The following is a 26,588-nucleotide window of genomic DNA, read 5'->3' as shown; positions in this document are numbered from 1 at the left end:
CTTATAAAACTGTAATTGGCTGGAGCAGCCTTCCTTTGGTTGTCTGCAGAGTTCTAATACCCCTTGTAGGAACTGATATTGTTAAACTATTATTAACATGTATTTATAAAGCCTGCCAAAAATCTCCAGGAGAAAGATGTTGTTCAATAAAAATGAAAACACTAACCTGCTGCATGCATCGGGAAACAACAACTTCAGGCACCTCTGGGAATTTTTGCCGCAGGTTATGTAAAACCTGAAAGTCAACCTGCGGGCTTCCTTGGGCCATTCGTCTAATGGCTCTGTAGAACTGTTCTTAGACAGTTCTAGGCCTTGCTGGAAGCCAAATTCATTTTATTCTGAGCAACCATCTTCTGCTAGGAAGGAGCAAAGCATTAAATTAGAGGAAAAATGTATATTGAATAATACTGAATAAAAATTTAAGATGTAAAGAGTATTTTAGTCATTTTCTTCCCTTTGTAACTAAAAAATGTGGTCCCTATATTGTGTTTCAGAAAATGTCTAGCAACTTTGTGGCATGCCAATCCCCTGTTCATATATATCTAATAAACATAGAACAGTTCAGCCTTTTATGAACAAAGTACAGAAGAAAACTAGGAGGGACCATTGTTAGAAAACAAAAGTATAAAAGCATATAATTTGATTAAGCATGGCTACAATATTTTAAAATCAAAGACTATACTTTTTTTTAACTTAAACAGCAAAAATCATGAATGGGAACATAAAAGTGTATTTCTTTCTACAGTTCAAATAAGGATATATAATTAAAGGGGATCTATCGCGAAATTAAAATTCTCTGAATGGATACTTGAGGTGGAAATAATATCTTCAAACATATTTCTTTAGCAGAAATGCTTAACTTTTTTTTTAAAATGACATATTACTAAATGCAATGAGGGTGCTTTCTCTGAGAGACAGTTCAAGCTACTGCTGAATGGGAGTGGCTTTTCACTAGCTATGATGTCAACTAGCAAAGTCCCTCCCTCTTCCATGCTGAATAGCATCCTCACACCAACTGCTACTGTGGAAGCTGCTTGTGAGAAAAGTAAGCCTGTCAGTTCTGCACATTCTCCCAGTCAAGTATAGACAGAGATTGGTAAATAATTAGGGATGCACCGAATCCAGGATTCGGCCTTTTTCAGCAGGATTCGGCCGAATCCTTCTGCCCGGCTGAACCAAAACCGAATTTGCATATGCAAATTAGGGGTGGGGAGGGAAATCGCGTGACTTTTTGGCACAAACAAGGAAGTAAAACTTTTTTCCCCTTCCAACCCCTAATTTGCATATGATCATTTCATTAATCATGTGCCCAAAAAGTACTGCTCCGTGAAAGATTCGGCAGAATGCAGAACCGAATCCCAATTTGCATATTGCATAATTTGCATATTGTTGGAGTTTTCAAAAAAACATGGTCCACCCTCTGCTGTAAGAATTGGCGAGAATTAGGGAAACATTTTTTTTTATTTCTTTAAATTATATCATGGCATATACCTGGTTTGTCCCGCAGTAAATACGAAAATTAAAGTAAAACTATTGACATAAGTGCTGACAGAGAGAGACCACATTCACAGCGAATGTGTTACTAGTGAGAGGTCCCCACTACCAAGGGTCCCTTTCCATTAGAATTTGTAAAAGCAGTGCCAACGAAATATAAAATATTAAGTCCTAGGTTGACCCCTCTGAGCAGCCAGGTAATAAAGCACAAAAATCCCACAGTTCATGTGACCTAACGTATTGTTTGTTTGGTTTGTTTGTGTGCACCGTGAATCCTCCGATCCCAGGGGTGGCCCTTATTTTTTAAAATGGCAATTTTCTATTTAGGATTACTCAATGGCACATACTACTAAAAAAGTATATTATTACGAAAATGGTTTATTTACATGAAGCAGGGTTTACATATGAGTTGTTTTATGCAAAATATTTTTATAGAGACCTACATTGTTTGGGGGTATAGTTTTCCTTTTAGTCAATGCTTTCCTGACAGGACCATGGTGTCAGTGTCGGACTGGCCCGGCGGTGGGCCCCGACCCTCATGGGCCCCCACCGGGCCAGACCACCTCTCTCCATTCACAAATCGGAAAGGAAAAACTGCGCCGCGCAGCCTGCGCATGCGCCGATGCGGCGAGTACAGCATCGTGCGTGCGCGCTGAGCGCGCCAGAATGCGTGCGCGCCGGCGCACTTCAAAGTAGGGGCCGGACGGGGAGGCCAGAGGGGCGCCCTAGACAGCTGTCCCGGTGGGCCCCGGGCCCCCCAGTCCGACACTGCATGGTGTTGCTGACCTGGGGTAAAGATCAGACTAATTCTGAACCTCTGCAAAAGATTCAGCTAAATAACCAATTAATCTAAACCTGATTATCCATGTTTGAATTTTGGGAGAAAAGGCATTGTTTCTTTCACAAAAAATGTGTGCCTTTGGTTATTAATGGGCTTAACGTCTCATTACATTAAGCCTAATGGTACACAAAGAGTGCCATTGGTGGTAGAGAAACATGTCACATTTAAGCAGTTTTGGGTGTCAGAAAAAGCTAATCACTGAATGGTTGCTATGGGTAACTGCCCATTGGCAAATTTGCCCAGTGTTGATAAATGACCCCCACTGACGGTTACAATACAAACACCCAGTATGTGTATTATGTGCCATGAGACCCCCTAACAGTATGGAGACCCTAGAAAACCATATTTTGTCTGAAAGTAAACATTCTGACCAATATAAAACTGGGTAAAAAATATTTCTTTCTACTGCAAACTACCAAACTGCAAAGTTATGCTAAACATAATGCCTTTTATTAAATTTCTGAAAATCATCACAAAGCTTGCGTTTTACCCCATTATATACCCCACATTCATGTACCAGCATAGGGGCTGAACTACTCGGCGCAACGTCTTCAGATCCTACACGCTGAGAGTAAGCGAATGTGACAAGACGGATGCACCAAATATAATGTAAGTAATAGAAATAACCACATGCATCCGTCACGACACAACTGTTGGATGTGAATGCCGCACGTTGCGTCTTCATCCGACAGCCGTAGGATGCATGCAGTTTCTAGGTGCGATATTTCTATTACTTACATTATATTTGGTGCATCTGTCTTGTCACATTCGCTTCCTCTCAGCGTGTCAGATCTGAAGACCTTGTGCCTTGTAGCCCTAAAGCATCCTAAATATGAATGCCAGGGGTCTAAGGAACACGTTGATGCCCAATATGAATAGATTTACCAAACCATGTGGCTCACAGAGACCCCCAAATGGTTATATAGTAGACAAAATTTACATGGGCAAAACGAAGTAACAAAGAACAGTGGTTAAATGCAATAAAATCACTAAAATCACGAAATCACTAAAATCCAATAAAACCATAAAAATCAATGCTTTTTTAAGCAGCAGTCATAATCACTGTTTGAATATTTTAGCATGGCCAAATATGTTTTACGGACAGAAACAAGAGTACAACACCTATGCAGAGCTGAAAATACAATAAAATAGCTAAACATGCAATAAAATTGCTAAAAATGCACCAAAATCATCAAATTTGCAATATAATCACAAAAAATAACACATAAAAGGTATTGCGCAGTATGGTACGCTATTCGCAATGGCAATTAAAAAAAATTTTTCAGGCAAAAAAACAAATGATGCAATAAGAAAAAAAAGCCACAAAATAGTGTATGTGCGTGTACAATTCTCAAAATTACATTATGTGCGCATGTGTGCGGGTACAAGTGTGAGTTCTGTGATCCGATCCCCAAAAATGTATGTGTTAGTGTGAATGTAAATGTGTATCAGTGTAATAAGTGTGTGTTTGTGTGTGTAAATGTAACACTAACCTGGAAAATGCATGACAATCCATCTGCGGTTGCAGGAGGGGGGTTCCACAAAGAGGAGGCAGACGTCTTCGGTGAAGATCCAGTTAGTGGGCGGTGCAGTGGGTATAGGAAGTGCAGGCAGCAGCAGGACACGTAGAATTCACGTTCCTACAGCTATCTTAGGGCCCCTGGGCGATTGCGCCCCAGGGGCAACGGGCAACTGGATCCCCCACTCTCCTAATTGCCTAAAGGTGGGGAATGAGCAGGGATGGAGCAAGCTGCAGCCAGTCCCACCCTCCTGCAGCCAGTCCCCCTTGCAGTCAGCCCCCTGCAGCCAGCCTCCTCCTGCAGTCAGCCCCCCTGCAGCCAGTCCCCCCTGCAGTCAGCCTCCCCCTGCAACCAGCCCCCCTCTGCAGCCAGCCCACTCCTGCAGCCAGCCCCTTCCTGCAGCCAGCCCCCTCCTGGCTGCCTCCATACTTTTGTAACTTTTAAAACATGGTTTCACACAAAGCTGCTGTCCTTCTGCACCTCCCCCTCCCATCCAGAAAAGTGGAAAGATAGGTAGACTGTAACAAGCTCCTTCTCTCCCATGACTCAGCCCTCCCCCTGCAGCCAGCATCGTAGTTTTTACAAGTACGGTCTCCTGTTTATGAAGACTTTCACTCCTTCTCAAACTCCCCCCTCCCTCCCCGAAATGAAGCATAAAGAAATAAAGGTGGACTTGGTGTGAATGCCAGCCGCACATTAATTTGTATGAGACACTGAGACGCATAAGTATTGATGATGCTGCTCCAGTTTGAATTTCCACTTTATCTAACATGGCTGCGTCTCAGTGTCTCATACAAACTAATGTGCAGCTTTTCTCAATTTGATCCATGCAGCCAGAAAAAAAACAGAACTCTATCAATGCTTCTTTCCCTATGTAGAAAGTAATCCAGCAGCACACTGATTTTTGATGTGATAAGTGATATTGTTTATTTGTTTATTGTTTAGCCCACTGGGCTGAAAAAACAATATCACTTATCACATCAAAAATCATTGTGCTGCTGGATTACTTTCTACATTGTATGCTAGACCCGGTGGGCAGGAAAGGGTCAACCAGAGTAAGCACCTGATACCCTGCACAGGGTTTTCTTGAAGGGTCGAGCACTCCGAATTTTGCAAATGCTTCTTTCCCTAGACTTGGAAAAGGTATTTGATAGCATTTCTTGGCCCTTTTTGTATGAGGTTTTGAAAATCTTTAAATTCCCTCAGTCGTTCTCAGAAATAATTTCAGCATTATACCGTCCCCCCAGGGCGAGAGTTAATTATATGGGCTTCAGTTCCACAGAGTTTCCGACACAGAGAGGCACTAGGCAAGGATACCCACTGCCCCCCTACTGTTTGCCTTAGCGATCCAGCCACTTGCGCAAGCGATCAGAGCTAACAATAAAATATCAGGGGTTACAGTTGGGGAAACTGAATACAAGAGTGCCCTATATGCGGATGACATTGTTTTAACCTTAACTAAGCCCATGACCTCCTTACCATTCCTGTATGACACACTTTCTACATATGCTAAGCTATCAGGACTAGAAGTGAATTCAACCAAATCGGAAGCGCTCAATATTAACCTCCCAGACCACCAAAATAAGCTTTTGTAAATAAATGTTGAGTTTCATTGGCAACCGAAATCAAATACCTAGGGACCTACATATCTGCAAAATATGCAACACTGGCCACTGACAACTACACAAAAATAAGTCATAAGGTATAAGCAATGATAACATCTTGGGAAAAAGTAACAGCTTTAAAAATGCCTGCTCTTCCTCTTCTGTATTTATTTCACACCCTACCAACTTATTCCCCAAAGGGCTTAATAGACACTATGCAAAAGGCTTTCAATAAATTTGTATGGAATGGAAAGATGGCCAGACTGAACTTTACTACTGCCTGTCACAGTTGTTATAAAGGAGGCCTGGGTATCCCAAACCCAAAAGGTTCCTAATTTGCAGGCCAGCTGACCCAAATATCTTGGCATCAGACCTTTGACACCCCTTTGTGGGTCCACATAGAGCAAAACTCTTTCTGAATTCACATTAAGGAACTTGCTCTGGATTACAAATTCAACAAACAAAGCACTAAATAATACAATAGTTGCACACTCCATGAAAGCGTGGTCCCAAAAGAAGGACGTGTATCATTTATATTCTCCACACAACCCAGCCACTTCATTACTTAATAATGAGGACTTTCCCCCTGGAAAGATATCCCGAGCTTTCTCTTGGTGGGAACAATCCCAACTAACTACAATTTATTCGCTCATCCAGACAAATTGCTATTGTTTTCACAAATACAAGATACATATACAAGAAACATATAAAACCCCACAAGGAGAATGGTTACGCTACTAACAAATAACACACTTTATTGAAGTTCAAAGGAAATGTCTTTTCCCTCCCAACAGACTTTGAGAGGTTAGGTCTCCAGCAGATCACTACCAAGGGAGCACTGTCCTACTTGTATGATACAACCCCAATTAAAACATTGAAATTTGTGCAAAACTGGGAGAAGGATCACGACAAGCATACATTGTCCGAAATTTACAGAAACACTATAAAATGCTCTGTTAATGTGCTGATACAAGAGACTTCGCAAAAAAAGTCCACCCCTCATTTGAAACACAGACAGGGAACAGAGAACATCTATAGGGAGCGCCAATAAAGGGGCTATATATAGCCCCTTTAGGCTAGAAAGGTTAGGGACCTAGCTGAAACGTTAGTTTTTTTCTGTTAAAATAAAAACCTTTTTTTCTCCATAAGTCCTGTGTGTGCTAGCTTCTTTTGAGCCATTGCAAATACTAATGCTAGCTTCTTTTGAGCCATTGCAAATACTAATACATAGCTCTGCACCCAGGCACCTTATACCAGTATACGTGCTGTGCCGGCATTTCCAGTTCTATCTATCTATCTATCTATCTATCTATATATATGGAAGGGCTTCGACACAACATACATATTGCCTATTGTTTTAATTATCATTATCACATATTTATAAAGCCCCAATATATTCTGCAGCACTGTACAATAAATTGGTGAATACAATGAACATACAGATTATAAACAAGAAAATAACGAATAACCTATACAAGAGTTAGAAAGATCCCTGCCCAAAAGAGCTTACAATTGAAAAGACAATTAAGAAATAAGTATTTTTATTATTTCTTGAAGTAAACGATGCAAAATCTGAAACTGAAATTAAAGTGGTTTAATAATTCCTGTTCATACAAGTGCATACAAAATAAATCAGCAGTTTACCAAGAAGCCCTCCATATAAACGAACCCCGTCCTTTCCATAAGACGCAAAATAAGAAGAAACCTTTTTAGGCTTTCAAACAAGGATCATCTTATAAAGAGGGCTTATCAGTGGACTGTTGATTTTCTACAGGATGTATAATGTAACTATATCATAACTGCACTTCTCGAATGTTTTATCTATTTAACCACTGTAACAAAAAAAGTCATATGAAACCTCAAGAGAACTTTTGTCATCAGGATCAGGATCTGATCTTTTAAAAATCTCGACATCTATGGCCAGCTTAAGAGATACAGATACCAGAAATGAAACCATCTTAACTATGTATTTTTATGTGCTTTATATAGGAGTATTCATGCTTTCACATTACTTCTCACAAATTTCCCATTTGTCCACAAGGAGGTTTCAGTATTTGTGCTGCAGTTTAACCCTTTAAGTGCAAGCAAAATTTCCCATTTAATTTCGACTCAGTGCCAGCCGATTTTTTAACATATTGTGCTCTCTCACTTTAGGGGCATTTCCTAGAGGGGATTTCTATTCTACCTAGGAAAATTATACATTTTTTTATTAGGAAAACCTGAGCTTTTTTTGTGTATCCCCCCCCCTTCTGGAACAAGATTTAGAGCTCTAAATACCAAAAAATTACTATTTTTTATGATATAGGGATTTATACCATAAAAATATTTTATTTTATGCACACAAATTCAACTGATTTGGAAAACCTAAAGTGTCTCGAACGTGCGGATAACAGATATGTATAGTTTTATGGAGATTTCAGACTTTTATAGATCAAAAACTCCCAGCAGTAAATTACCGAATTTTCAAATCACTACTCAGAATATGACATACTATATATTCCAAAACAAAAAAATCCTGGAAAGTTTACCCCAGGAAACCATAGAATTTTGAAAATTACACATTTTGCCGAATCTGAAACGGGTAAACCATGTCTTTCTTCTCCAAAGTACCAAACATCAAATCTTTACTGAGCAAAGTAATTTCTATAAAAATGTATGAAAATTGAAGAAATCACACCAAAACTTTAATTTGCAATTGCGTATCTCCCACATAGCATAAGGTACCAAGACAAAACATGACAAATATGAATGCCAGGCTTCCACTGAACAGTTTCGTGATCTTATGCATAATGGGCATTAAAGTATATGCCGTTTAGAGTCCCCAAAATGAAGTTAGCGCATACAAATTGTCCCAGAAATCACTTTAGCTACTGAATAATCAACACATTTACTGCATTTTTCAGGGTAAAAACGCAAAAAAACAAGTTAACACCCCAATATTTAGAAAGTACACATTCTGTTGAATCCCAAATGGGTAACCATGTCTTTTTACCCCTAACTACTGAGTCGCGATGCTCTCCCAAAATTGTCAGTTTTGATGAAATACCTGAAAATTGACTCAAAGCTTCCAATTTCTAGCATCTTATCTTCCACACAGAATTAGGTACCAAGACAAAACATCCTACATATGAATGCCAGGGGGTTCACTGAAACTTTGATGCCCAATATGCATAGATTTAACAAACTATGTGGCGTACAGTCACCTAAATGAAAAACAGGAAATTGTTTATTACTCACCGTAATTTCTTTTTTCTGGTCACCGTCCATGGCAGCATTCACCAATGGGTTAATCTCCCTCCGGGCCAGTGGACAGGACCTCTCTCCAAAAAGTTAAACGGGACAGTCCCTCCCCTCCTCACCGGTCTTAGTTGTAAAGCTTGTCCGATTGGGTGGGAATTCCATGGTGAATGTTGCAATGGAAGGTGACCAGGAAACAGAAATTACGGTGAATAATAAACAATTTCCTATTTTCCTAGTCACCCATGGCATGCATTCACCAATGGGAGCTTCCAAAGCTGATAACAGGGAGGGACCACCACACAGCTTGCCATGAAACATAAATATGATTTATTCAGCAAAATGCACAATTAGCAACACTTTTCTCCCAAATCTAGCTTCTTGGGAAGCAAGGACATCCAGCCTATAATGTTTTATAAAAGTGTTGACTGAAGACCATCTTGCAGATCTACAAATGACTTCTGGTGATGCTCTGGCTTCCATCGCCCAGGAACTTGCCAATGCTCTAGTAGAGTGGGCTTTCAACCCCAGAGGAACCTTCCTGCCTGCTGCACTGTAAGCTTTTGCAATGGCTGCTACAATCCATGAGGTTAAAGAGATACTGACACCAGAAATTAAACTCTTTTTTACATATATAATAATATTGCATTTGAAAGCTACTTATCACTTTGTCATAAAGTATTTGCACAATGCTTTTACATTACCTGTCTGATGCCCCATTTTCCTGTATGAGGGAGCTGCCATATTTGTGCAGCAGGAGTCCGTTAGCATTAGAAACTTTAACTGACAGGCTTAGATCAGGTTGGCAAAACAGTCAGCTTTAGGAATTTCAACTAACAATAACTTATAAAAACAAACATTGCAGGAAAAAATGACCTATAGGTAACTTTTAATGGACATTAATATTTTAAAAAGTAGTTTTTTAGTGTCAGTATCACTTTAATGTCTTCTTTTAAGGAGCTTGACCCTTCCTGAATGTACAGGAGACCACAAACAGCTGGTCTGATTTCTTACTTGTTCTTTCCAAGTATATTCTTATTGTTCTGACTACATCTAGCTTATGCCAAAAGACTTCTTTTTCTGTTTTCAGAGATGGGAAGAATGAAGGAAGTACCGCCTCCAGACTAATGTGAAATTTGGAGACTACTTTTGGCAGAAACTTAAAGGCAGGTCACAGGACCACCTTGTCTTTAAAGATTGTTGTAAAAGGCTCAGAAGCACACAACGCAGATAGCTCTGGTACTCGACAAGCTGAGGTAACTGAATAACTTTCAGGGTGAGATTCCACAATGAAATTTCTTGCAGTGGTTCAAACGGAGCTTGTGTTAAAGCGTGTAAAACAAATGGCAGATCCCACGGCGGAGACACCTTCTTTATGCATGGTCTTACTCTCATAAGTGTATTGAAAAATGTTTGTACTAAAGGTTCAAGTGCCCAACTTTTTCCTTGTTAGTGGTGACACTGCTGCTACCTGTACTTTAAGAGTGTTCAGATTGAGACCTCTTAGATAACCCGAGAATAGAAAATTCACTAGGGTAGAGGCTGTAGTACTAGGATCTTGACCCGCAGCACTTGTAAACTGCACAAATCTGTCCCAAATTTTATAGTACTGTGTTTATGCTGAATTTTTTCTTGATTTTAATAGAAATTCGATGACTTCTTCTAAATTCAACCTTCTAAGTCTCTCCCTTTCAACCTCCAGGACATCAAGGACAGGTGATTTTCCTCCTGGCACCGACACATACCCTGGGTCAACCACCCTGGAAATCTTGGGATTCTCATTGGATTCTCTCAACCTGAAGCAGTGGAAACCATGGCCTTCTTGGCCAAAAGGGAATCACAACTATTGCTTCTGCTGCATCCCGATTTAACTTCTTCAGCACCTTCCATATGAGAGGAATTGGGGGAAAAACATAAATCAACCCCACAGACTAGTCTTTCCTCAGGCCATCTACTGCTGCTGCCTCTCAGCATGGGTGTCTTGAAAATAATCTTTTGCATTTCCTGTTTTCTATGGATGCCATGGTGTCTACCTCTGGAAGACCCCATGTGTTTACTAGAGATTGAAAAATATCTTCGTACAGACTCCATTCTCCCGGATCTATGATGACTAGACTTAAGAAGTCTGCTTTTATATTTTATGTACATGGCAAATGCACTGCTGTTTTCTAATCTTCAGGCAATGTCGCACTGTCATGACTGACTGGAAGACTTACCACATTTTCTTTTGTCTGAAAATATGCCCCCAAGATTGCCAGCCATCTTGTTGGAGACAGATTGCTTTTTTCTACATTGATTATCCATCCGTGACTTTGAAGAAAATCTACCACCCTTCCCATGTGGTGTTCTGCTTCCTCTTTTGAACTTGCTGTCACAAGGATATTGTCCAAACAGTGAAATACCTCAATACCATCTTTCGTTAACTCTCCTATGAGAGAAACGAGGATTTTTGTAAATACCATTGGTGATTGGGACAGACCAAAGGGAAGACATATGAACTGTACATGACCTTGCCCACTGTGAATCTTAGATACTTTGTGTTCTAGGCAGATAGGTACGTGGAAGTAGGCATCTTTCAAATCTATATTTGTAAGCCAGTCTCCGACTGAGATGGCCTGAATGATCGACCCCAATGACTCCATCTTGAAACTTCTTTTTTCTAGAAATGTGTTCAACTTCCTCATGTCCAAGACTGGACTCAATGCCCCTGAAGCTTTTTGTACTAGAAAAAGTGTCTGGAATAGAACCCTTTGGTTCTTTCTTGATTTGATACTGCCTCGACTGCCCGAGGCAAACAGTTGATTCATATATTCTTGGAACAACTTTTGACTCCTGAATTCTGGAATGATGACACTAGATAGAGATCTCCCCTTGGTACTGTTGTGAATTCCATCCGTAACCCACTTCGGGAATTGTATTGCACATTCAGCGACCCTGCATGCTTATGGTCAAGAATTGAGCAAAAAGGGATAACCTTCCTCCAAGTCCCATCTAAACCAAGACACCCTCATTGTTGTGATGTGGAGGCGGCGGAGGCAAAAACACCAGATCTTCTGGTATTTCCTCTTGACTCATGTTGTCCGCACCTCGATGAGGATTGTCTCGTATATTCTCTGCCAGGTCTGTATTGTCTTGATGAGGGGGGCATACAGTTTACCAGCTAAGGAGGTCCCTCTGTTACAAGGAAAACAGAATAATACTAACTTAACATATCATCCTCCACTAAGTAATGCAAATTTTATAAGTAAAAGTAGTAACCTACGCTGTATGCTGGCAAATGCACGGAGTTTGTCAGGTAAAATGGGGGGGGCCTAGAATAAATTGCATGCTCTAAAAATGATGATTTAATTGGTATCACCGAGACCTGGTGGGATGAAACATGTGACTGGATTGTGGATTTAAATGGTTACAACCTTTTTAGGAGGGACAGAGGGATTAAAAAGGGTGGAGGAGTGTGTTTGTATGTAAAGCCTGAATTAAAGACATGCGCTAAAGAAATAACAATAGCTGGCACTGCTGAGGGTGTAGAATCACTCTGGGTAGAGATTTTGACTGGGCAAAAGGTAACAAAAAGAATTATCATTGGTGTATGCTATAAACCACCTTGTATGAAGTATGAAGCCCAGCTACTCTTGCAGATACAAGCGGCTTCACAGCTGGGTCAAGTTGTTGCTATGAGTGATTCAATTAAGACAAAAAAACCTAGTAGGTTTGTAAATATGCTGAATGACAACTTTTTATTCCAGCTCGTTCAAGAACCTACTAGGAATAACTCTCTTTTGGACCTTGTAATAACTAATAATACTGAACTCATTTCGAACATTTGTGTGGGTGAGCATTTAGGGAATAGTGATCATAACATGGTCTCCTTTGAGATTCTGTTGCCGAAGCAATTCTATAAGGGAGTAACTAAAACACTAAATTTCAGACATGCAAACTTTGACAGTATAAGGGCATCTCTGCAACATATTAAGTGGGAAATGCTTTTCACTGGGCTAAACACAGAACAAAAATGGGAAGTCTTTAAAATGCTGCTTAATAAATATACTTGTCCGTATATTTCACTTGTAAGCAAGGAACGTCGTTGCAAAGCTAAACCTTTTGGGTTCAATAGAAGCGTTGGTGTTGAGGTGGGTAAGAAAAGACGTGCTTAAAGGCTTTCAAGTTAGCTGGGACAGACAAATCATTTATAAGGTACAAGGAGGCCAATAAATCATGCAAAGAAGCTATAAGGCAAGCTAAAATTGCTATAGAAAAGGATATTGCAGCAATTCCAAATTATTTTTTAAATATGTTAATAGTAAAAAAATGAAGCAGGAAGGGGTGGGACCCTTACTATCAGAAGGGGTCAGCTGGTTGATAAAAAAAAAAAATAAAAACACTGATTCTGAACTCATATTTTTCATCTGTCTACACAAATGAGGAATCAGTAAGTGAAGGTTTCCTTCTTAATAGTCCCAATTCTAGTAATACAACTAATGATGCATGGTTCACACATGCAGAAATTCAAAAAAGACTAGAACATGTTAAGATTAACAAAGGTCCGGGGCCAGATGGTATTCATCCCAGGGCAATTAGCGAGCTTAGCTCTGTGATTGCCAAACCTCTTTACTTAATTTTTCAGGATTCATTGAGATCTGGCATAGTGCCGAGAGACTGGCGAATTGCTAATGTGGTGCCTCTATTCAAAAAAGGATTCCGTTCTCAGTCTCAAAACTATAGGCCAGTTAGTCTGACGTCAGTGGTAGGAAAGCTTTTCGAAGGGTTAAAAAAGGATAAGATACTGGACTTCATAGCAAATCATAATACTATGAGTTTGTGCCAGTATGGTTTAATGCGTAATAGATCTTGCCAGACTAACTTAATTTCTTTTTATGAGAAGGTAAGTAGAGACCTCAATTCTGGGATGTCAGTGGATGTGATTTACTTCCTTTGCTAAAGCATTTGATACAGTGCCACACAAAAGGTTACTGGTTAAATTAAGGAATGTTGGCCTGGAACATAGTATTTGTACCTGGATAGAGAACTGGCTAAAAGATAGACTACAAAGAGTGGTGGTAAATGGAACATTTTCTAATTGGACCAGTGTTTTTAGTGGAGTACCGCAGGGCTCTGTACTAGGTCCTTTGCTTTTCAACTTGTTTATTAATGACCTGGAGGTGGGCATTGAAAGTACTGTTTCTATTTTTGCAGATGACACTAAATTGTGCAGAACTATAGGTTCCATGCAGGATGCTGCCACTTTGCAGAGTGATTTGTCTAAATTGGATAACTGGGCAGCAAAGTGGAAAATAAGGTTCAATGTTGATAAATGCAAGGTTATGCACTTTGGCAAAAATAATATAAATGCAAGTTATAAACTAAATGGCAGTGTGTTGGGAATTTCCTTAAATGAGAAGGATCTAGGGGTCTAGATAACAAGTTGTCTAATTCTGGGCAGTGTCATTCTGTCGCTACTAAAGCCAATAAAGCTCTGTTTTGCTTAAAAAAGTGCATTAACTCATGGGAAGAAAACATAATTATGCCTCTTTATAGGTCCCTGGTAAGGCCTCATCTGGAGTATGCAGTGCAGTTTTGGACTCCAGTCCTTAAGAGGGATATAAATGAGCTGGAGAGAGTGCAGAGACGTGCAACTAAATTGGTTAGAGGGATGGAAGACTTCAATCATGAGGGTAAACTGTCAAGGTTGGGGTTGTTTTCTCCGGAAAAAAGCGCTTGCGAGGGGACATGATTACACTTTACAAGTACATTAGAGGACATTATAGACAAATAGCAGGGGACCTTTTTACCCATAAAGTGGATCACCGTACCAGAGGCCACCCCTTTAGACTAGAAGAAAAGAACTTTAATTTGAAGCAACGTAGGGGGTTCTTCACAGTCAGAACAGTGAGGTTGTGGAATGCACTGCTGGGTGATGTTGTGATGACCGATTCAGTTAATGCCTTTAAGAATGGCTTGGATGATTTTTTGGACAGACATAATATCAAAGGCTATTGTGATACTAAGCTCTATGGTTAGTATAAGGTATGGGTATATAGAATTTAATTAAAAGTAGGGAGCGGTGGGGGCGTGGCCGACCAGGTAATGGTGCAGACGCGCACACGGAGGGCTCTCTAGGCATCTTATCTGCCTACATTCCGACCCTGGAACACCCCTGTGGCACCTACTTGTAGCCTGGCAGCTAGTTGTGACATCCGCTGCCTTCAGAGTCTTGAATCGGCTCTCCGGCGCTACTAGGCCTGGTGCGCGGGTCGGGGCCTACTCCTGAGACGGAAGCCCCGGACTCGCGTAGGAACGCGACCCGACATCGCGGCCGTCCCGAACGGTGGCGCTGGACGCGCTGCTACAGGGGAACAATCCTGAACACCATTGGCGGGTCCCCGCCACGTAACATCAAGGGGTGAGTGATCTATAGCCCCTGAAAGCCCAATTCCCCAGCAGCATCATCACCTGTCCTCCCTGCAGCTACGTGGCCAAACACAAACAGGCTATATGGGAGCTGGAGGCCTAAACTGCTGAGTGCTTGGAGGATACTGCTGCCTATCTCTCCAGCAGAATTAGCTTACCCTGCAAGCTTTGCCAAAAGGTACATGCAGCACAGCCATTGTAGACCTGATTTCCCAGCTGCACTGCCACCTGACCCCCTGCTGTTACTGCCTCTGTTGCAAGCAGGCTGGAAGGAAGCTGGTAACCTAAGCTGCCAGACACTCAGGTTCACTTACTGCCCACAGGATTGATAGCATAGCAGTGGATCTCTGAGCCATAGTACCTCTCCCAGCATTTCTTCCAAGCCCCAACTGCCTTGATCAGTGATACAGCACAGGAGAGTACCAACTTCCAAGAGAAAGGCCTACTGCACCCAACCTATCTCTAGCCGAATTGTTCTTTGAGACAGGACAGAAATGAACACTGAACAAATAATGTAGAGGGTCACATTGTGAGCTCCGTGAACCACAAGCTACCTCCTTTCACAGAGATCCTACCCCAGCGACAAATATAAAACCTACTGTAAATCAGTCATTCCTAAGATGAGAAGCAGTAAAGCACAAAAAGTAAAGGCGGATGCGGCATCCAAACTTGAGCAATTCGCTAGACAACCATCCCAAAGTGGCTCTCCGCAGAAGGACAGTCAGATGGCGACTACGAGCTCCCCAACACTACAGCCTGAATCTGCAACTCAACTGCTATTAGACGCTATTGCAGACTGCAGGACATCACTTTCCACTAAAATTGAGGAAGTCAAAGTTGACCTCTCGCTGCTCCGGGCTGACCTCCAGAATATACGTGAGAGAGTGCGTGAGACAGAAAACAGAGTCTCGAGTTTGGAGGACACTTACGCTCCACTCCCTTCAGCGATTGCTCGCATGGAAACGAAACTCAAAACCTGCGCCGATAAGCTGGATGACTATGAGAACCGGCAGCGACGCAATAATGTCCGTGTTGTGGGACTCCCTGAGAGAGCAGAAGGGAATGATCCAATAGCCTTTGCGGAAAAATGGTTGAAGGATATTGTCCCCACGGCCATCTTCTCATCCTTCTATGCGGTCGAACGAGCCCATCGTGTGCCAGGCTGGAGTCCTCCCCCAGGGGCACCACCCAGACCCTTCCTAATTAGACTGCTGAACCGAGAGAGACCGAGATGCCATTCTGCAGGCTACCAGACAAAGCCCAGACATCATGGTGGAAGGGAAAAAGGGATCTATCTTCCCGGATTATTCGGCAGAACTTCAGAGGCAACGGGGCACCTTCACGGCGGCCAAGCGACGTCTGCGGGAGGCTAATTTGAAATATGGAATGCTTTATCCAGCCAAGCTGAGGGTTCAAGCGGGTGACAGAGCCATGTTCTTTACCTCGGCTCAAGAAGTAAATGACTGGCTGGATGCGCGGGGTAATCCATCCCCCAGAGGCAGCCCTAATCGCCCCAACTAAAATGGTGACAAAAACACATGCTGCAGCAGGTGAGACCATTCTTATTTACACTCTTTGACCTAGCCAGGCACCATAGAATACACATATGGTGGGGACCCTATGCCTACAACAACTAGACTGTCAATGGTGCCTCTCTCACTGCTGTGAAAAGGGAATCCACATTGATGGATCAATAGGGGAACCATACACACAGCAAATGACTCTAATTGGCACTTTTCCAGGCCCTGTGTCCCCTACTCAATTACGTCAGTGTAAAAGATTTTATAGTGGAAATTGACGCAACAGCAGCCCCGTTATTTCAAGTACTTTGACACTACTGCTTTCGGCTTATGTCTTACAGCCCACACCTTCTGGCAAGAGAGGACTGTTGTTAGCGTCCACCTATATTTAATATCCAGAGACATATGGCTGTTTGCTTTCCCATATAGGGGCGGGGCGCTAGAGGCCAGAAATATGGGGTTGTTATGGAAGGCTACCTTTTGTTATACTCCTGGAACTTCAGAGGGGTGTCACTACTAAAGAGACATTCAGCTACAAGTGACTCTTTTCACAAAATATTCTGCTATTTGACCTAACCCTTACTGCTGCAGCACAACTAAGGATCAACCTGTTTTGGCTGTTTTTTTTCAGGTATCACGGAGACTCAAACTTTATCCCTGTCTATCTCGGTTAAAAGTCTATACCTTGGGTGACCACTCCCCCGGTTACAATGTTTTGGGAACAATACCTGCCAAGTTCCTGGGTCAGGTTGGGAGGGAAGGGTTTTATGGGATGTTATTATGTAGATAATTCTTGGTTGATATGGTTCTTGCTTCGATATATGACTAATAGTACTGCAATGTATATTTTAAGCCAGCTTGCCTGTACATTAGAATTCACAACTGCTAGACATGGGGGGTCCACTTAAGTTTCTTTCCTGGAATATCAGGGGGCTGAATTCTAAGTTCAAAAGGGCCTTAATGTTTGACTATGTCAAGAAGCATGTACCAGATGTTGTTCTCCTACAAGAAACACACCTAGTGGGCCAGAGATTAATGGCGCTTAAGAAGCCGTGGGTCGCACACACATATCATGCTACCTTTTCTACTCATGCCAGGGGTACCTCCATTCTGGTTCGCAAAGGTATACAATTCAAATTGCTAGATATCGCTACTGATCACTATGGCCGATATGTACTTCTGGGGTGTACTATATCCAATCAACTGTTAACCATAGCTAATGTGTATATGCCCCCCCCCCTTTGAAAGCAAGTTATTGGATACTATAATGAGCAAACTAGCAAATTTTCCATCAGCACCATTGCTTTTAATAGGAGATTTCAATGCATTATTGAACCCCTCGCTAGACAGGTTAACCCCAAGCCCCCAAACAACCTCTAGACTTTCTCTCTGGAAACAGGCCATGAATCTTACTGATCTCTGGCGTTGGAGACATCCTGATACAAGTGAATTTTCCTGCTTCTCAGCTACCTATAACACCCTATACCGTATTGACCTTGCTCTAGCATCTGCGGAAGTGTTACCCTGGGTGAACTCGGTAGGATACTTACCTAGAGCAGTATCTGATCATTCCCCTTTGTTGGTAAAACTAGACCTTATTCCAGGACCCAGAGAACGTCTCTGGCGTCTTAGCCCAATTTGGTTAACACAACCTAATATAAAGGAAGCAAATGAGGCAGCCCTCATAGAATATTGGGGTCTTAATCCTGGAACGGCAAACATGGGGACTGTGTGGGAGGCAGGTAAAGCCACGCTGAGGGGAGCACTTACTTCAGCAATCAAAGGAGCTAGGAAGGAAGCTACTCAAGCACTAGAAGAAAAACAGAAAACGCTAACTGAGGCAGAGGAAAACTATATCCAAAATGTAGGACCAGATACACTCCACACCTTTAGGGCAGCACAAATAGCGCTAGAAGAAACTAGAGTTAAATTGACGCAAAAAAAGTTGCTCTATGCCTCCCAAAGAACATTCGATAAATGGGAGAAAAATGGTAAACTCCTAGCCTACCTCTCTAAATCCCAAAATCCATCCAACACTATCCCCAGAATTACCTCCCCCTCAGGTAACATAGTAACAAACCCATCTCAGATAGCTGATGCTTTTGCAACTTACTACCAAACTCTGTACGCCACAAAAGTCAACTACTCATTAGAACAATCAACAAATTATCTTGATGATATCCAATTTCCTCAACTATCGTCACATACAAATGCCCTCCTTAATGCCCCTATTACTTTAGTAGAAGTGCAAGACGCAATAGCCTCCCTTCAATCTAACAAAACACCTGGTCCCGATGGTCTTCCGGCGGACTGGTACAAAGCCTCCAGTGAGATCCTCTCACCCTGGCTACACAAGACTATAATACATGCCACTGAGGAAGACCACCTCCCTCCCTCCTTCAATGAGGCTGTGATCGTGGTTATTCCGAAAGAAGGGAAGGATCCCCTTGACTGTGGATCATATCGACCTATCTCCCTCCTAAACACTGATGTCAAGGTATTTGCTAAGGTCCTGGCCAACAGACTTAAGCAAGCTGTACAGGAAATAGTTGTACCAGACCAAACTGGATTTATGCCTAATAGATCTACCAATGTGAATGTTCGAAGACTATTTACAAATTTGCATGCAACTCATAGTAACCAGGGCTCACGAGTGGTAGTATCATTAGATGCGGCTAAAGCGTTTGACTCTATAGAATGGCCATACCTTTGGGAAATCCTGAGGAGATTTGGCTTGGGGGACCAATTCATTGGATGGGTGTGACTATTATACAAACAGCCGATAGCGAAAGTCAACGCTAATGGCTATCTATCAGCTGCACTCAACCTACATAGGGGCACCCAACAGGGATGCCCATTGTCACCATTCCTTTTTGCCCTGGCAGTGGAGCCTCTAGCAATCCTGGTCCGCCAAGCAAATACTATCACAGGTCTCCGCCTGGGGAGAGTGGAAGAACGCATCTCTCTATATGCAGATGATATACTGTTGTATCTGGATAACCCAGGCAACTCCCTGCAGGCTGCCCTGGATATAGTGGACCACTTTGGATGATTTTCAGGACTAAAAATCAATTGGGGAAAATCAAGCATACTCGCTATTGACGCCAACATTAATCCCGATCTATTTCCTCCCACCCCTCTGGTCTGGGTGGATTCCTTCAAATACCTTGGCATTGTGATACATAGAAATCTAGACGCCTTTATACCCTCTAATCTTGAACCAATTCTCTCCATTATGAAAGATAAGCTAAAAGTGTGGGCTAACCTACCCATTTCTATCTGGGGCAGAATCAATCTTCTAAAAATGATATTTCTCCCTAAATTCCTCTACATCTTCCACAATTCCCCTGTTCTCATCCCCCGGTCCTTCTTTGTCTCTATTGATATGGCCCAAACAGTGTTTCTCTGGGCGAACAAGCCCCCCAGGTTTGCTAGAGCCAAACTGCGGGCACCTGTTAGCGAAGGGGGATTGGGCCTCCCGCAGTGGTATTTCTACTCATTGGCAGCTCAGATTTACTATATACACTGGTGGCTTAATCCAGATCCATATAATCCAAATTTCCGATTGCAGGCCACTTTGGCGAGCTCAATAGAGTCCCTCTCATATATCCCATTCCGCAAATCTTCCGATCTACACACCACCCACCCAATTATAATCACCCCATACAAAGCATGGGTGGCAGCACTTAAAGTTTGCAATCTAGCATTACCTCTTCTGTCGCCCCAACTACCCCTATGGGGAAATTCCTTACTCCCACACTTGAAGCACGTAGCAGAATACAAAATATGGCCACAATGGGGCCTACGTACACTAGGGGACTTGGTTTCGGATGGAGCGATACGCCCTAGGGCTGAAATTAAACATGTCCAAACCCAGGAGCCTCTTCCCTGGTTCTCCTATTTCCAGCTTAGACAGGCCACCACTACCCAATTTCAAGGCAACGCCATGGATCTCACAACCTCTAAAATAGAAGCAGCCCTTAGAGCCCCCACCGCCAAAAAACTTGTCACCAGGCTGTACTCGCTTCTCCTAGCTACTATTAAACCTCCATTTCATGCAGCGGGTGCAGCCTGGAGCAGAGACATCCCGGGGCTAGAGGACGAAGATTGGGAAGAGGCGACTGCTAGGGCCTATGACTACCTCGTCTCACCCAGAGATAGACTAATCCAGTTCAAGATCTTACATAGACTCCACTTAACCCCAAATAGGCTATTCCGTATGAACCAACGGGACTCACCACAGTGTCCTAAGTGTAGGGCCTCAGAGGCATCTTATCTACATCTTATCTGGTCATGCCCCCGAATCCAAGCCTTCTGGTCTCAGGTTCTCAACTATATCCAGGATAAAGTTGCACTGCCTAAATTATTAACCCCTCAGGTATGCATTCTCAGTGTAATAGATGAGGTCACCCCTAGGGCGGCCATGAGAATACTCTTTCGTACATTACTGTTCTATGCCAGGAAATGTATCCTCCTGAATTGGATGTCCCCCCTCACCCCCACAGTTAATGGCTGGTTGAACTTGATTAAAGCAACACTCCCCCTAATACAACTCACCTACACTGCAAGAGGATGTCCCCAGAAGTATGATCTAGTGTGGCGAGATTGGCTAGAAGCCATAGAGGAGCCGTAGGATAAAGGGGGATAAGCTTAACAGTGACAGAACTAGCTGCACCACCTATTCAAGGGATTTAGGACTAACAGAATCAGAACCTTTCTGAAATAGAGTGTATACAAATGTACAGGACTCAAATGTATTAAATATGTAAGCTGTGCTATAATGATGGTAAGAAGATGGAACCGCAAACCATATAATGTTTGTTTATTTGTTGTTATAAAATGCAAAATAAAAACCTTTAAAAAAAAAAAAGTAGGGAGGGGTGTGTGTATGGATGCTGGGTTTTCATTTGGAGGGGTTGAACTTGATGGACTGTCTTTTTTCAAACCAATTTAACTATGTAACTAACAGGCCTTTCTTTATCTCTGGAGAATGGAGTATCATATCTTATATCTCCCTCTTTTATTCTTCCTTTCTTGTGGAAGAAACATGCTTTTCCCTCCAGAAACTTTCTTAATGATTGTATCCAACTTTTCCCCAAAGAGCATTTCTCCCTTAAAGGGAAGTTAGCACAAATTGGCTTTTGAAGCGGCATCTGCAGCCCACGGTTATAGCCAAAAGGACCTCCTTGCTGCCACTGATAGTCCCACGTTTGTTTGGCCTCTTTACATTCAAAGAAATCGCTTCTTCTATATCTGCAAACTACACCTTCAATGCTCTGAAGACTGATGTAAGTGCTACCGCTAGACTACATGCAGCCCCTGCTGCACCATATGACTTCCTTAAATGAAACTCAATCCTCTTTTTCATTGGTTCTTTAAAAACTGCTGCATTATCCACAGGCAATGTCGTTCTTCTAGGGAGTCTCACCACCACAGCATCTACTTTGGATGTAGCATCCCAGAATCTTGCGTCTTCATCTTCAAATGGATATTTCTTTAGGAATCTCCCTGCTGTCTGAGGCCTTTTTTTGTGTTTTTTCCATTCTGCTGTGACTATTTCTTTAATAGACGCATGTACTGGAAGCACACCTTTTCTTAACCGAAGGAAAGAATTTGTCAGCCGAAGACAATTTAGAGGCTCCCATGGGAAAGTCAGGGTCTGTCTTACTGCTTTAATAAATGGCTCTATCACAGCCAAATCAAAGTTTGATTCCTCATCTGTATCAATTTCTCCTTCTTCCGAGTCCAATGGAGAAAATATCTCTGAGCAGTCCAACAGTTCACCCTCAGAGACTTCAGACAAAGAATCAGTCTGCTTTGAATGAGCCTGTCTTGGTCTCTTCCTCTGTGCAGGGATTCTGGAAATGCTTGTATTCCAGCTCTTCATGGCTTTACACCACAGGTGCTGCGCCTTCTCCGGTGTTTTAACCTTCTTTTCAGAGGCAGAAAGGCTGTATAATAACAATCACACATGCTTATTAATGGTACACTGTCTCATTTTTTATGAATATTTTCTCACCTTCTCCCTTTGGAGTGAGGTGGTTTGCCTGGCATCACAGGATCCATAGGAGTGCTGTATAAATAATATGTCAGACTTGCCACTCTAGGATATATGGTAAAAGCAACCACTCATATACCCGATTGCTGCAAAGCTGTACCTCATGCATGAAAACCAGCAAAATGGCACTGACAGGAACCTCTACCGGTTTAAAAAGGTGATGTACTCTTCCAGCATAATCTGCATCAGTTGCCTATTAGAATCCGGAAGTATTTCCCACACATGCTCCGTGTCTGCACGGCACGTATTTCACATTTTGGCACCAAATCACCACCTATACAGTGTTTGAGCATTAGCACACTTCTAAAATGTCGGATTCCCAACTTCTGGTTTCCGTGTTATACACAACCCGAGGGATTAACAACCCTGCTGAAGAGGCAACAGTTCCCTTCAGGATGACCAAGCGGCTTGCCTCCTCTTTTCCATTGCAGCTCCGTCTTCTTCGCCGCACTGGCTGAAGACCCGCTGCTCCTGATGTCATCATGCGACACCTAGCCGCGTCACACACATCGCGCATACTGTGCCTGCGCCTTCTGCCACGTTGCCTACCTAACCCTTTAATCGGAGATATGGTTGGCCCACTGGCTCTGCCAACACCAGTCCTCGGCCCTCCTTGGCTAACCCTTCCTCGGGGAGCCTACAGACTTGCAGCAGAAGAGAGGAAAAGGAGAGAGGCGAGAGAGAAAAACCCACTTCAAGCTGGGAATACAGTACATGCTACAGCATGCTCCAAGAATCGACTCAATCAATTGACCTCCGGACAGGACAAAAAAAAAGACAGGTGAGGAGGGACTGTCCCTTTTAACTTTTTGGAGGGAGGTCCTGTACATTGGCCCAGAGGGAGATTAACACACTGTTAAATGCATGCCATTGGTGAAATATGCATATACAATTTTCACAGCGGACATTCTAGTTGCTGCAATATAAGCACCCGGTGTGTGTATTATGTGCCATAAGACCGCCTAAGAGTAGGGAGACCCTAAAGAAAACATTTTCTGAAAGAACACATTCTGTTCTAATCCAAAATGGGTAAATATGTCTTTTTACTGCAAAGCCATGATTTTTATCAAATATCTACAAATCGTCACAAAGCTTGCAAGTAGTTTTTATGTCATTTCTAAAAATTCTCTCAAAACTTGCATTTTACTACCAATATATGCCCCACATTACACAACATATCAGCATAAAACATCCTAAATAAGCACTCCAGAGGTCTACTGAACAGTTTGATGCCCAATATGCGTAGATTTACCAAACTATGTGGTGTGCAGAGACTCCAAATAGATATACACGTATCTACTGCACCTATGGGGCCCCTGGGTGATCACAGCCCAGGGGCCACTTTAACCTCAGCTTGTTGACTAGGTGCAGTAGAGCGAGTGGGGAAGAAGCAATCGGCTTAAAGGATAAGGAAAGCTACGGAGTCATTTTATTCCCAACAGTGCAAGCTAGAATGCTATATTTATACTGAAGAATGTTTTACCATACCCGAGTAAAAAGCTTTAGAAGCCGTTTGGTTAGGATAGCAGTTGCAGTATTAGCTTGGTCTGACATCCCTTCCTGCCTGAGTCTCTCCCTGCTTACTTATAGCTATGGGCTCAGATTACAGCAGAGAGGGGGGGGTGGGAAGAGGAGCCAACTGAGCATGCTCACGCCCGGAGCAAGGAGGTTTAAGATGAAGGCAGGAAGTCAGAAGCCCATGTGTACATAATAGAAGGAAAGAAATGCAGTTTCTTTTGACAGAACAGCACTAGTTTGTGGGTTTACTGGTATATTTAGATGGACCTTTCTGATAAAGCTTACTTTTAGCAACCTTTCCTTTGCCTTGCTCCTCCGCCAAGTGCTGCAGAATGTAGAATGTAAGTTCTGTGGCACGTAGGTACTTTTATCAAAAGAAAGTAGATTATACATTCTGTGGCACTTTAATGATTAATGGTGTTTACATTGCCAACTTCAACAGCCTTTCTTCATTATGGAGATTTCTGTTCTGTTGCTCTTTGCAATCTCTCTAGAAAAAATCATGTAAACATTAAACAATCCCAATAGGCTGGTTTTGCTTCCAATAAAGATTGATTTTTTTAAAAAAAATTTGATTTTTCGGCTAAAATGGAGTCTATGGGAAATATGTCTTTCCATAATTCGGAGCTTTCTGGATAACAGGTTTTCAGATAACCTGTATCAGTGGGCACTAGTAACTTATGGGCTTTAACTGCCAGTCTGAGATTGCAATCACTTTTTAAATATTAGAATTATGTCCGCTTTCCTCCAAACCATAGGTACCATACCAGATAAAAAGGAGTCTAATAAAATCAGTAAAAGTGGCCTGGCTAAAACTAAACCCTCTAAGTACTTGAGGGCATATTCCATCAGGCCCTGGTGACCTTTGAAGAAAACAATGAAGTACCGTATCCTGTGTCAGCCATTGACTGAACTATTTGTTACCCTAACGATTGGTTCTTAAATTCTGACTCTCCTAATTCATGCACTAAAGAAAAAGGCTGATAAAGCATATTTGGTTTTTCTGAGTTCTTTAAAACCAAATTATTAGAATTAAGTCACAAACTGTATCTTTTTTACTGATATACTTACAGTTGATGTGGTCCTCATACCGTTGGTGCATTTCCTTTGCTGTAATCCGATCGTTTGGCCCTAGGGACGAACAATCGGATTAACCCAATATCTGAGACATGCTAGTGTGCTGCTCCAGTTTGATTGTGCTGCTATCTAATACTAGCATGTTTCAGTACTCGCATACAAACTAATATGCGGTAAGGAAGGAAAGTTGGAAGCAAAGTTACCAGTCTACCTTTATTTCCACAGTTTCTAGGAGGGAGGGGGAGCTGTAGAGGAAGAGCAGCTTTCTGTGAATGATCACGGAGCTTTTAAACGTATCAAACTACCGATTCTGGCTGCAAGGGATGCTGGTTGCAGGGGGGGGGGCTGGCTGGAGGAGAGAGAGACTTTCTTCATAAATCTATCAGGGAACAAAGAATGGTGTCTTTGAAGTCACTGAGCTACTGATGCTTTAAACACACAGTTGGAGAGATCAGGATAGAGAAAGAGTTTTGCTATCAGGGAACAAGTCTTGGGGGGCAGGTTGCAAGTTAAAGTAATGTAATTAATTTGAATGGAAAACTGTTCTCATGGCACATAATAGGTACATTTTGCCACAAAAATGTCAATTTCAGCTTCTGCAGGGCAACAGCTGCCTGCCATTAAGGGGTAAATTTATCAAGGTGTAGAATTTTAAGTTTATGAGAGTTATTTTAAACACCCATAAACTCTAAACTCGAAAAAAACCGACCAATTGAAATGAATTTTTAAAAAATATATAATTTTTTAAATAAGGGTGAATAGGAGGGACCCGCAATCTCGAATCAAATTCGATTTGAGTTTTTAAAAAAACAAAAACAAACAAAAAAAAAAACCAGTTTTTAAAAGTCCACTAAATTACTCCAAATTGGTTTTAGGAGGTCCCCCAAAGGCTGAAATAGCAATTCAGCAGGTTTTGGATGGCGAATAGTCTAATTCAAATTTCAATTTTTTTCAAAACTCAAATTTGGACTATTCCCTACTCAAATTGCAAGAAGGGGCAGATTTAACAAGGCTCGAATTTCAAGTTTGTGGGACTTTCTGAAAACTCCCATCAATTCCCATGAGCTCGAAAATCCAAAAAAAAAAACGACCAATCAAAATTTATTTAAAAAAAACGGTGAATAGGATCAAGTTTCAAATTCTATTCAAGTATTTTCACCAAAAAATTTTTAAAAAATAAGAAAATAAAACATTTTTTTTCCAAAAGTCCACCAAACGACTCCAAATTGATTGTAGGAAGTCCCCCATAGCCTAAAACTGCAGGTTTTAGATAACGAATAGTTTAATCGAATTCTTAATGGGCAGTAGAGA

At 41.9% G+C, this 26,588-nt stretch overlaps 1 protein-coding gene across 25 annotated transcripts in view; it reads right to left on the bottom strand.

Moving 5' to 3' along the window:
- tab2.L (TGF-beta activated kinase 1 (MAP3K7) binding protein 2 L homeolog) overlaps positions 1-26,588 on the bottom strand; it is a 102,565-nt gene that overhangs the window by 43,538 nt on the left and 32,439 nt on the right. For 10 of the 25 annotated variants that reach the window (XR_005961253.1, XR_001935749.2, XR_005961252.1 and 7 more), the window contains 2 exons: positions 25,272-25,331; positions 167-356 (listed from right to left, as the gene is read on the bottom strand). Coding sequence is in view for 21 of the 25 variants with exons in the window: in XM_041562824.1 (XP_041418758.1) it covers positions 167-268 (102 nt within the window). In the remaining 4 variants the exon portion in view is untranslated. Of the gene's footprint in view, positions 1-166; positions 357-24,485; positions 24,691-25,271; positions 25,332-26,588 lie in introns of all 25 variants that reach the window. The other 15 variants (XM_018263155.2, XM_041562830.1, XM_041562825.1 and 12 more) reach the window with 4 other exon arrangements.

The sequence above is a fragment of the Xenopus laevis genome, chromosome 5L (genome assembly GCF_017654675.1).
Source record: "Xenopus laevis strain J_2021 chromosome 5L, Xenopus_laevis_v10.1, whole genome shotgun sequence".
In the NCBI taxonomy this organism is placed as follows: Eukaryota; Metazoa; Chordata; class Amphibia; order Anura; family Pipidae; genus Xenopus; species Xenopus laevis.
The sequence above is the reverse complement of the archived record's forward strand: the minus strand, read 5'-3'. Positions and strand labels throughout refer to the sequence as shown.